General features: G+C 35.0%; 1 protein-coding gene across 5 annotated transcripts in view; it reads left to right on the forward strand.

Annotated features, from left to right (window-relative positions):
- Nucleotides 1-12,229, forward strand: part of LOC135210902 (protein MTSS 2-like) — a 326,878-nt gene extending 314,649 nt beyond the window's left edge. For 4 of the 5 annotated variants that reach the window (XM_064243843.1, XM_064243842.1, XM_064243845.1 and 1 more), the window contains 5 exons: nt 72-191; nt 3,322-3,511; nt 5,693-5,857; nt 7,489-7,593; nt 8,008-12,229. In XM_064243843.1, the coding sequence (XP_064099913.1) occupies nt 72-191; nt 3,322-3,511; nt 5,693-5,857; nt 7,489-7,593; nt 8,008-9,416 (1,989 nt within the window). In that variant the 3' untranslated portion in view covers nt 9,417-12,229. The remainder of the gene's footprint in view (nt 1-71; nt 192-3,321; nt 3,512-5,692; nt 5,858-7,488; nt 7,594-8,007) is intronic. The other variant, XM_064243844.1, reaches the window with a different exon arrangement.
- Nucleotides 12,230-12,680: the final 451 nt, after the last annotated feature.

The raw sequence follows: 12,680 nt of genomic DNA on the forward strand, positions 1-12,680 counted from the left end.
AGTAGTTATGAAATATTTTAATTTTTTAAAGGTTTATTTTATGTATCCTTAATTATATCACCTTTTTTCAGCTTGAAAGTGGTTGTGTGAGTCCGCTGGTAGGACATACGGCTACCATTTCTCGGCGGTCATCACGAACTTCACTACATCATAACTTGTCATCATCAAGTCAAGAAAGCCTCACAACATCTGTAAGTCGTGTTTACCGCATATATTTTTATTACTTACAATTTTTTATATTAACATAGTTAAGTTTATGACAAACAGATGTCATAGAAGTGCACTTTCTTTATAGTATACAGCATTAGCACTCTCATATGAATACAATCTTATATTGATTTTCTCAATCAATTTTTCTTAATATTCCTTTAAATACTTTATTATTACTTTTTTGTGTGCCTTGTCTATTAAATTGGCAAATCTGAATTTTTGAAAAAACAGTTTTGGTTACAATTGTCAGTTAGGTTACCAATTCTCGTAGTCTGCTTAACCTTAATGTCAGATAGTCAATGTCAGCTATCTGATAAGGCATTCCTCAATAAATTGCTGAATTTGTTATAGGTGCTGATCTAGGTTGGATCCATGCTTGAGTAGGCATCAAAGTAAAAGATGATGCAGATATTATAGCAAATCTGCAACAGTTACATCTATATTGAACCTAAACTTTCCAATAACAGTTAGATACCATTCACATCAAATATACAATGTATAAGTGGCTTTTACACTCAAACCCACCATGACAGAAGTATGGACAGTAATATTTCAATCTTATGCGATTTGAGTTGCGTGAATTCACAATAGCACGAACTTTCCATTGGAACCTAACTAGTTATCATACACAAGTATTTCACAGACAAGCGAACACAAACGCAACATTTTTTAATCCTGGAGAAACCCTGTAAAAGTGTTTAATTTCTCTCATCTCGCTAAGATGAGAGAATTTTTATAGTAAAAGTAGTATGTACTATGTTTATTAATATTTTCAAATAATAATAATAATAATATAACTGTAATTACAAAATTCTTATGTGATAGTATTTTAAAGAAATAACCTTTCCATTTCACTTGTAAATAAGAACAATGCTTCTCTCTCTCTCTCTTACAGAGGTGAGAGAATTTTTATGGTAATCTACTATATGTTCATTAATATTTTTATAAAGAATTCTTTTCCTGTCTTTCTTTTTAGCTCCACCAGAAGCTCGAAGTCCAGAGCTGTCAAATATGTCAAGTAATGTGACAGGAGGGAGAGTGTTGCCAGATTAGCAATCAGTGATTTTGAGTAATTCATTCTCTCTCTCTCTCTCTCTCTCTCTCTCTCTCGTATAGTGAGCGACATAACTAGAGTTGTATTAGTCCAAATAAAAAGCACTGTTCGTTCATTCATAAAAGGGAATTTCAGAACAAAGAGAAAGAGACAGAATAAAGAATTTCTGAAAAGTTTATAAGACTTCTAAAAATAAATCGGTCGGTCAGAAGGGAGAAAGAAGAGAAATATTGTACGTATGTGATCTTCACACTTACACCTATATTTTTACCAACAATTTTTTTTAAGGGTAATATATTAAGCTAACTTTTTAATTAAATTACTACAGTAACTTTAATTTAAAAGTTACCTTAATATTTAGGGGTCATGATTAGGGTCATATTTAGTGTTCAACCTCTAGAAGTATGCATTTATTAGATTTTTAGAGACACTCCCAAACTTGCGCGAAAATTCCCCTTATGCAAGGGGGGCTGGAACCTAACCTCGCGTAATTTTGGGGTCTTACTGTAGTAATCCAGAGCCCTACTTCTCAGCATGGTGCCAAAACATTACATGTTCTAGGCAACATTACATGTTCTAGGCAATGGTAATATATATAGATATATATTTATACAGGCAGTGCCGGGTTATCGGGGGCCTCTGTTATTGGTGACCCAGTATATGCCGCTTATCAAGTGTCAAAATGTACCGATTTCTAGTTATCAGTGCCAAAATCCGGTTATCAGCGCAGATAAGCCCCATAAATCACTGATTTTCAGTTGTCAGCAATTTTTGCTTATCAAGCCATTGGAACAAACCCCCCACCAATAACGAGGAACTGCCTGTGGATATGACCAGAGTGTCACTGAAAGCGTAATTCTGTGAATTTCTCAATTTGTTGCAATATTTTCCCACATGTGGTGCACTGTAGTAATTAATTATGGTTCTTTGCAGCATACCTTCGGCCCTTGCTGCAACCCCTTTCATTCCTTTTAATCTAACGCCATTCATATTCTCTTTCATCCATCTTACTTTCCATCCTTTCCTAACAATTGATTCATAGTGCAACTATACAGGCAGCCCTTGGTTAACAGTGGGGGTTCCATTCCCAGCTGATGCTGCTAACCGAAAATCACTGTTAATGGAAAATCAGCAATAACAGCACTAAAAACCTGCTTAACGGCGTCGCTAACCGAATATCGGCGCCGTTAACCAGAGATTGGCACTGCTGTTAACTAAAAATTGGCACTGCTAACCGGATATCGGAGCTGCTAACCATAGATCGGCACTGAAAATCCAGTTAACAGCGTCGCTAGACAAGCACCATAAAACTGGACACCCGTTAACTGATACCGCTATTAACCAAGGGCTGCTGGTACTAGGTTTTCCTCTTGTTAAACTTTTCAAACCATTCAACTCCGTTTCCATTACAGCACTGAAATGTATGGCTTTGGAAAAAAAAAAAAAAGTTACTATTTGGCAGTCACAACACTTTGTTGCATCCAAGATTATGGACAACACACCAAGAATCATATGGCACCACTTTTGTGAATGACTGTACAATGTACTCCAGTGCCACTGCTATAGAGTTGCAATATACATTTTAAATAAGAAATAACATACTGCATTTGTTGAGAACAAAACCTTTGGGCCATTCCTGTAAGAGTTCAGAATAGTAATGCATTAGTGTAATTAATGTACGTAGTATGTACATATGTATTTAATAAGAATAATAATAATGAAGTTCTTGTTTGTGTAGTGTAATAAATACTATACCTCCCTATGGAATAATTATTATTAGTCCTATGTCCTGGGTTTGGGTCAATAAATCAGATTAAGTCCAATAGAATGCATGAAGTGATGAAGTAGTAGTTTTAGTAATTTCATCCTTAATTTGTAAACTCACAGGATTGAGTGTACCACTACACACCACACTACACTTATGTAAAGCTAACATTCCCTTGGTACACAACATATTTTACCTAGTCATTGCTGCACATACGATACAGTACAGTGTATGTATTACCAAGCATTCATTGATTTACAATTTTGAGTAGTAGTTTTAATTACTTTTTCAGGGCAAGCCAAAGCCTCCGGTGCCAAATCGCTGCTCCTCACTTGAACGACCTGCTGTCCCTGAGAAAAAACCTGCTATCCGTAGCCAGCAGCAACATGAGGAGCAACATGCCCATAAAGTAGCTCTTCAATATAGTTCGGGGAAGCTCATGCCTATGGTACCAGACTTTAACATGGCTGCTCCAGATATGAGTAAGTTACATTTCCACCCTATTAATAGACAGTTGACCTTGACGCCATTCCAGAAGTAGTGTCAAGATGCAATTCAGTCGAAATCTGAATAAAATTTTTCAGTAAAAACTAACAAACTTAAATTACCATTAAATGAGTTCAGAGTTGAATGGAATTGTACTAGATGTCCTTTTTTTATTTTTAAATGTATACTGTATAAAAAAACTGGCATACGTCCAATGCGGCCATATTACCAATGGTTGACAGAGCACCATAGGTCACCATCGGTTAGGCTAGGTGTAGTATGTACTATACTGGGTAGGCACAAAACTTGTTTAATATTAAAAATGGGAAAACAAGCCTAATTATTACAATATATTAAATATTAAAAATAAGATGCTAAATTATTCACAAAATGCCTCTTTCATACTTTTCAATAATCTTTAATTTCAATTGTGGGTCTTGCCATTTTCCCTGTCTGCTTGTCTGAAATGGCTGTCTTGGGACCCATGATTGAATCAAAATACAGTACAGAAATTAAGGAAATATTCCTATACTAGTGTGGACTTGCTCAAAACAATAGCAGCAGAGTGAGCTGGCCTTAAAAAAAATGCCACCCACAGCACCAACTATTGGCAACTGACTGAATTGCTTTTGTTTACAAAAATCATATGGTTCATCGTATTGGATTCCAGTTTTTTTGTTTACGCTCTGATGCAAAATTTACCTGAAAATTTGCATCAAAATCCAATTTTGTCAAGTTCTCATATGGTTGAGGACCGGGATTCTACTGTGATTTGTTACTACTTAGGCTCACCACTCTTACAGACTTGCAACTGAAGTAGTGATTTTGATTCATGAGTGTGTACGTATGTGTTAATTTTGAGAGAAGATTGTAGGGAAGTTGTAAGAGGTTTCTTATTTGATGATTGGATAGTGTCATTTTCCAGACAGCCAGGAACTCTGCAATAGATCTAATTTTTTCTGTGGAGATTTAGGTTACTGATTCATTACTAGAGTTGTGTATTTTTCAGGTTTTTTTCAAAACCCCATCCAAAATACATATATTTACTAGTGCTTGTAACATTATTCTCCCAAGGCTAATCACTGTCTTACTGCCCCCCTGCTTATAAAATTTATTTTGGATGTAGATCTTCAAAGATTTAAGAGGCAGAAGGTTTCTGGTTTACCCAATTGGGATTGCATTATTGATGCTTGTCAGGCACTTAATATTTCAGGTGCTATGTTAGTTTCTGATCCCAAAAAGAAGTTAAATGAAGTGCTGATGGCTATTTTAATATGTATCCTTAGAAAGGTTATCAAATTTAGGACAAATGACCAGCCATGGTTTGATGATACATGTAGACGAGCCTACCATGAAAAACAGACCAAATTCAGCATGTGGCCCCAAAATCTTTCAAGTGAAAATTATACACCATTTTTTTTAGTGTGTCTGTGCTGCAAATAGAACTTGCCATACAGCTTAGAGAAATTACAATAATTCCTGGAAGAGGAAATCTGAAAGAAATATTTCGTACACTTATGAAATTATGGCCTTGTTTTATGAAATACATAATATGCAGTCATGTAGCAAGAGTTCTGAGCATAGCTGTAGTGTGGGACCACTGGATCATTTCTAGACACTTGTAAAGCTTCCTTTTCATGTTAAGACCAAAGGTTTGTTCTATATGAGATATGCAAATTAATTAAAAGTTTGTCACTTTAAGGGAAATTTATTATTGGTCACTTGACAAGTTAAAGCCTAATTCTTAAGCTGTCTGGTACAAGTAATATTTAAGGAATTCAGACTGTAAAAAAACAGACTGCATACTTCATCATGAATATTAGGCTACCTTCTCAAATTATGGCTAAGAAGAGAAAATACAGACATAGGTAAAGTGAAGATTTTTTCAGATGTGTTTGACAAATCATCTTAATGCCTTGTGAAAGTTAGTACCTGAAGTTTGATATCCAGGTATCTTGTGAGTTGCATGTGCTTCATATTGATTTTTGGTACTGTAATTACAATTATAAACTGCTTATTCCCTTTCTGGCATATGATGTAAACAGCTAGTTTGTAAAATAAAGGAATCCATGTAAAGGCTTTCTAGTTAAGTTGCTTAAAAGTTTTGGCTTTCAAAAGCCTTCAGGAAAAATAATTTTTTAATTAAACTTCTTAATAAAACATCAATGATATTCCAGTTGTACCTCAGCCAGTGTATAGTAACATGGCAGAGTTATGTGGCAGCAATTATGGAGAAACCGTAGAAGTGGATGGTTTGTCCCGTACATCTGTGACATCAAGTGGCTATGGTTCACAGCCACATGTGCCTCAACAAGATGAACCTCCTGCCACTATACCTGAAGGTAAACCCTTGCCATGTAAATGATCCCTTTATTCAAGAGTTAAAATAATTTTCTTGAATAGTATTACATACAATATTAGCAAAATGTACAACTGTAGGTAAGAAATGTGCATGTACATTTCAAGCATGCAATTTTTATAAGTAGTTTAACCAGTCCACTAACTTTTATTTAGCTTTAATCAGATTCTTAGCATGGGTCAAACTAACCTTATTTATATATACTCTAAGTTGAGCAAATTGTTATTCTGGTTGCATTACTTTTCATAAGTAGCATTTGGTGATAGCTTGTGATGGCTGCGATACAACAGTTTTTATTATTAAAAAAATAGTCTTGCATAGAATTATAAGTAGTTGCATTTGTCCATATCTTTTGTTGTATGCAATTTAATGGCACAAAGTTCCTCTTTTATCTTGATTTCTCGCAGTAGTAGTTTCAGATTTTTTTTTGCTTATATATTGCTGTGTTTATTATTATATTAAAATAAAATTTTTACATCATTCAGAAGTATGAGATACTTAACTTAGAAACCTGAATTTCCTTGTGAATTTTAAGTGTAGAATGAACTTTGGAAAAAATCTGTAACAGTATTTTTCAGTGGGAGTACATTTTTCAGTGGGACTGACAAGGAATATTTTTATCAGTTTGAAGCAGAAGTCAGATTTCTAAATATTTCTGGTGCAACCAGATAGAAATGTAACAAACTTTTTAATTACCATTTAGCTTATTACTAGTACATTGGCCTTTTCACAGTGAACCTAATTGTCGTTAAAGACACTATTAGGCCTTTTCACAATGAACCTAATTGTCCTTCAGGACACTTTTATACCATTTTGAATGTGTGATTTATCTTATATTTAAAACTAGATTTTTTTTTATCAACCTTTAAATTTGTAATTTAGAATTACAACTCGGGATACTTTGGTTACAAATATCTTTATCATTATCTGTGGTTTCTTTGCATGTTAAATATTTCGAAACAAATTGTACTGTCTAATAGTCAAATGTATATTGAAAGTAGTATTAAAGTGCATCTTCCTTTCACCTAATTTTCTCTTAAGTGTTATTATCTGATAGAAATGTTGAAATAGCATGCTGCACAACAATATGCACAGATTGAAATAGCTTGCCATCACAGGCATCAATCCTAATAACTTCCCTTCCAGAAATACATAATGCAAGGTGTGGAAACTATCAGCAAATATAAAAATCATGTTTGAAGACATTTACATATGTAATCATGATTGAAGGAACCCTGTGATAGCAAATCTTTGAGTGACTATTTCTATTTAGTTTCTCTCTCAAGTTTTGTGATTGCTTTTACTTAAATGTGCTTAGTAATTTTTCCTTTGATTTTATAAGATGTGGGATATTTAATTTTTCATTTTTATAGTAAAGTATTACTGTTGGGTTTTAATATGCATGGCAATCCCTTTAATTTCCTCGAGTCATTACATTAACATTCCAAATGTTGAACCTTGATGTGCAAACTAAAGTATTTTTTGAATGAATTCATAAATTTCATAATTAAAACCACTTAAAGTTCCTTTGGTTGTTGTTGTTGTTGTTGTTTTACCCTTACTATTCAATACCTTGTCGTTGCTTTTGACTTACTGAGTTATCCCTGGCCCTAGAATATGATGCCAGCAAGTACTGCACGCTACGTCGTTATTCTGACCTGCCACAGTCTCACTACCAACCGGGGAGAGTAGTATTACGCAGGAACCTCTCCCAGTCAGGTAGCTGGTTTTGAATTTACAAAATTTTTTCACGTAACATCTACAAAATGTATTGTACCATTTAGTAAGAATTTCTTCATGATATTTATGTATGCTAAATGTATACGCATAATTTAAGAAGTTTTCTCATAAAGCCCTGAGAGTTTACTGTGTGTCAGTGCAGACTACTGAGCTTCAAGAAACTCTCAAGTGGCTGTTTCAAAGAGCTTAAAAGATGAGCATTCCTTATTAATGTTTGAGCAAGTTATCCACAAACTTTGTAGATGTTATTAATTTTTGCTTTTTGTTATACAACTCCTTTTTAATACACTGCTTGCTGAGTGTTAAATGTGTGTATACAGACTTTTTTTTAATGAATTGCTTTTACCATAAGAGTTGATTGTTCATGTTTATTCAAACTGATTTTCTGTTTAGGTGTTAATTCACCACGCAGTGGTACCCTTCGACGTTCTGGTTCACATGGTCAAAAGCCACCCCCACCAGTAAGAAGAACACCATCAATATCAACAATAACAACAACTGTTCCTACTGTCAATACTGCAAGCAACTTGAATCCTTCTTCTTCATGCACGAGCTTGAACAATTCTCCAACACACTTGACATCATCTGCCAGCAATCTTAGCTGTTGCAGCAGTATTAATGGCAGCATCAATAATGGTGGAAGTGGAAGCCCTAGTCAGGGAAGTAATAATGGTAGCCCATTGCAACGGACAGACAGTGAATCCAGCACTCCTGTTGGTTCTTTGGAAAACCTGCCTCCTCCTCCAGCATTTTTGCTAGAAGATGGAAGTGAAGATAGTAACATTGTACCAGATCCAGACCTAACAACACCAGAAGGAATAAGATTCATATGTGATCCTTTTGGTCCACCAGCACCCATTCAAGACAAGAGTATTCAGCAGCGTTCCATGACTGTGAGTGATACTGTTAAAACACTGCAAGAAAGCCAGCATCAGCCATCCTCCCCTGTTACTCATAGACGATCCCAGTCATTACGGTGTAACCAGCCAGCACATAAAGCTGTTCAGCTATTTGAGGAACGCAGGGTATCATTAGAAGATGCAAGAGCATCTCTCATTACTACTCTCAATGCTAAATTTGCAGCACAGGTAAGCAGTCAGCCTCAGCACCACCCAAAAACTATCCAAAAACAGCAGAGAACTCGAGAAGGCAGTCAATCACCAAGAATGAGTCGTGCAAGGTTAGGATCTGTTCAGGAAGGAATGGCAATGGACAGTCCTCTTCAATCTCCAACACACCGTCAAGTAATGCAAACAAGCAAACAACAAATGCCACATCAGCAACAAAACCTCTACCACTCTACATTTAATCCACCAAATTTGCAGCTTCCACAGCTACAGGCTGACATAAATCAGATTGTTCCCCAAGATGACAATGGAAGTTTGATTGGTCAGTCAAATATGGTCATTAATAAAGATCCCAATCAGCAAGCATTTCTAGAATCCTTGAATGCAAAGTTATCACAGAGGCAGCACACAAACACAGAAAAAAGCTTAACCCCATCTTCTGGATCTCCTCGTCTTCGTTCTAAAAGGCCCCACAGTGCTGCACCCCCTCCTAATCCAAAACCACAGCCAAATGGAAGTGCTTTAGGAGCTCAGGTACAACGATCAAGTTCAGGTGCAAGTGAAAAGGCTTCTAAAGTCCGTCAGTGGATTGCCAGTAAAACCTCGGGTAGTGAAAAGAAAAGTAGTGCTGAAGTAGCTGCCTTGCGAGAATCCCTTCTTGATCAGATCAAACGAGGGACGACATTAAAGCGAACCAAACAAGTGGCTGACAGATCAGCGCCTCAAGTTTCTTGACTTAATGTGGCATTGCTCATTAATAGGTTTGAAAGGCTTGAATTTCAGAGAAAGAAAGAAGCTCTAGATTCATTTAGAGTGTTACCAAGGAAATTTCTAGTTGTTATGTATGATTCTGATACATATATATAAGTTGAAAATTGTGGGAAATTCATTAATAAAATTTTATTTCTTTACTGCCAAAGATTGTTTGGAAGTAAATGTGTATTTAGAAGAGTATAATAATGAAACAGACTTAAACATAGATGTTGTAAAATTGTATTGTATAGCTTTGCATCTCTTAATTTTTATTATAAAAGAGGGCCCATAATTTGGTAAAGCTGTCAAAGAAAATGCTATGTCATTACTGCTGTATACCTAAATGTTTGCCCACAATGTTATTTTGAAAAAAAAAATGAGAACTTGAAAATATTTCCTTTGATGTAAGCGATACCCATATTATAGTGAAGTTAAACTTGAGAATGCACTCTTAAATGATTGAAATAAAATAGTGAAATTTGTATATAGCCGATTATAAATGAAGTGTAGAAAAGTTTATTATAATTGAAGAGAGTAGAAAAGATGGACTACATGGCTTTGGTATCTAACATGGAGTGAGAAAGAAATGACGACTTTCTAGGGTGTAATTATTTTACAAAAGTTTCACTCTTACACAGTGTGACTGTGCATTTCTGAAGCAATATCATCTTATGTACTCACTACAACTGTGGTTATTATAAGGCTGGGTAAATGTAACGTGTGACTGGAGTGGTTTAAGGTACTTAATTGGTGTAACATATTCTTAAAGCCTAAACTTTTTGCAGATGCTTATATTACCACCATTTTATATTGAATTATTTAAAGATGTTGAACAAGTTGGTGAAAAGAGTATGCATTTCAAGTGAAAGCAAAGTTTACTTGCAATGTTATTTCACAACTAGAATGTGTGTTTTGTTTATGTGCAGTGTAAGGTTAAAAAAATAACCACCCAGACTGTGCTCATATATTGATTCAGTTTTGTAAAGTTCACATTCCTCGATTTAACAGATACTCTAATTTCCGTCAAATAGGCAGACTGACACATTGCTTTATTATAAAGCAGCTTGTATAGAAAATACTAACTGCCATTGCAAAATTTGACACTAACTTTTGCTACATTCTGCTGTCTATCAACTGTGTAATGGATTTCCATTTTGTGTTTTACATGGATCTTAGTGGTAAGTTAGAATGATTGAGAAGGTGCCGTCAAAGTTATAAATGGTTTAGCTGAATTACAAAAGATGCTTTAGTACTGAATATAACACTTATCTTTTCTATCTCTGTGGCTTGACTAGACAGAATCCTGGAACTGAAATGTGAAATTTTTAAAATTAATCACCTTCCAGGAATATCTTTAATTTCTGCCTCCTAACACTAAAAATGTAAGAGTTTATTTTCTATATCCTAAATTTTGTCCTTAATGCTCCCTTGTATAGTGTGTTTTATACACGTGTTCCACAGCTTACAGACTATAATAGCCTAAACCTTAAGAAATATTGACTATGACTCTAGTCACACACAGTCAAGAGAATTTGAGTTCTGAAAGTTTCACATGCACAGGCTCTTCTGTTGTATTTCTTGTATATATATCAGAGGACATATCATATTTAAAATAGATACAAAGACTCTATATGTATTTAATTTAAACTAACAGTAAATTAGTATTAACACTTACCTATGACTTTTAAGGACACGATCACTATTGGCAAAATAGTTTTAACAACATTTAGAAGAAATACACTGTCATGTACAGTTATAGTATCTATTCTCTGTAGGTTCTCTTGAGGTACAGTACTATTTTTTTTTTTTTATCTTCACAGACATCAGCAGCAGGGAAGTGCTGGAAAATATTTAAAAAGCCATAGAAGAAAAGTTCATGCTTAAAATATTTATTTGCAAGTTGGTGAATATGCACTGCTTCCAATAGTTTTCTCCACTGCTCCATAGTTAAATATGCTATGGGATTAGTATGGTTGGAGAAAATTATTACAGCAACAAATTTTGTTACATATCAAGAACTATACTATTTCACTGGGTTGACACATTGTTTTACTTTCAGTGGTTGTCAGACCTGAAATTGTCAGGTTCGTATGAGCGAAGTCCACAACTTGTTTGTTTTTAGTGTAAAAAGTGGTTATTGTTTTTGCTGGTAGATCTCGTACTATAAAGTGAGACAAGAAAACAAGAAACCAGGAAAAACATTAAAACCCGAGGTGTTTTCCATACAAGTCGAAACCCTTGCTACCTAATAGTGTCACAAACAGCTACTCTTAGCGAATGTCAGGTGTTAGTGCCTTTCCTTTTCAGATGTTTGTTGCGTCCAAGAGAATCAAATGCCGTTTACCATGACGATACTCCGTAAAATGATTCTATTTGTGAACCTTGGCTGAACAAATTTTTCAAGCAATGAATTTTAAGTAATGTACTACTCCCACACTGCTTTTTTTTTTTTTTCCTCCAGAAGAGAATTTCATCTCGATAATAGATTAATGGTGTCTATAATGTAATCTACAAACTAATTATGGATACTGGGCATGAAAGTAATTGTTGCTTTACATTTGTTGATTGTCTTGGTACGTGCTGGATTCAAAAATATATAGCTGTCCAGTACCCCAGCTGTGAGAAGCTCATGTTATAAATTCTGAACGACTGTATAAACTAATAATACTTTCTTAATGGTAGGTTAGTTTTCTTTTTTTTATATGACAATAATTAGTTTTGATGAACGACTTTTCTGCCATGTTTTGTGTATAAATGTCATAGGCTATAAATAACAAAATAAAGTGATTCACATATTTATTTTATTATTCCCTTTTGTATTCACACAATTATTTTTCTGGGCTCGGCTGTGTCGCTTTGTGAAATAGGTTCCTTTAGCACTATTTCTAAGGTAAAATATTGTTATAATACCAGAGAACTGCTAAATTGGAAATGCCAGAATATTCTGGCTCGCTCACCTTTATTAAAAGGCGTCGGTATGGTTGCTGGGGCGAGTGAAACCACTACCACGCGTCCTTCTCCAATTAGCCTCTCCTACATCAAAAAACCTCAAGAATAGGGGAGCCGACCTACGGCTCACTACCTGCTACCGTGTAGCTAGCGCCTGTGACGTCATAACTTTGATAGCACTACTACGCTGCACACGCGTTTTCTTTTGCTGTGTTGTGTTTATTCCCTTTTGGATTTCTAGCCTACATTACAGATTCAACATTCTTCCTTCCTGCCTGCAAGCTATGGAAGGCAGGA

The sequence above is a fragment of the Macrobrachium nipponense genome, chromosome 4 (genome assembly GCF_015104395.2).
Source record: "Macrobrachium nipponense isolate FS-2020 chromosome 4, ASM1510439v2, whole genome shotgun sequence".
NCBI classification, from domain to species: domain Eukaryota; kingdom Metazoa; phylum Arthropoda; class Malacostraca; order Decapoda; family Palaemonidae; genus Macrobrachium; species Macrobrachium nipponense.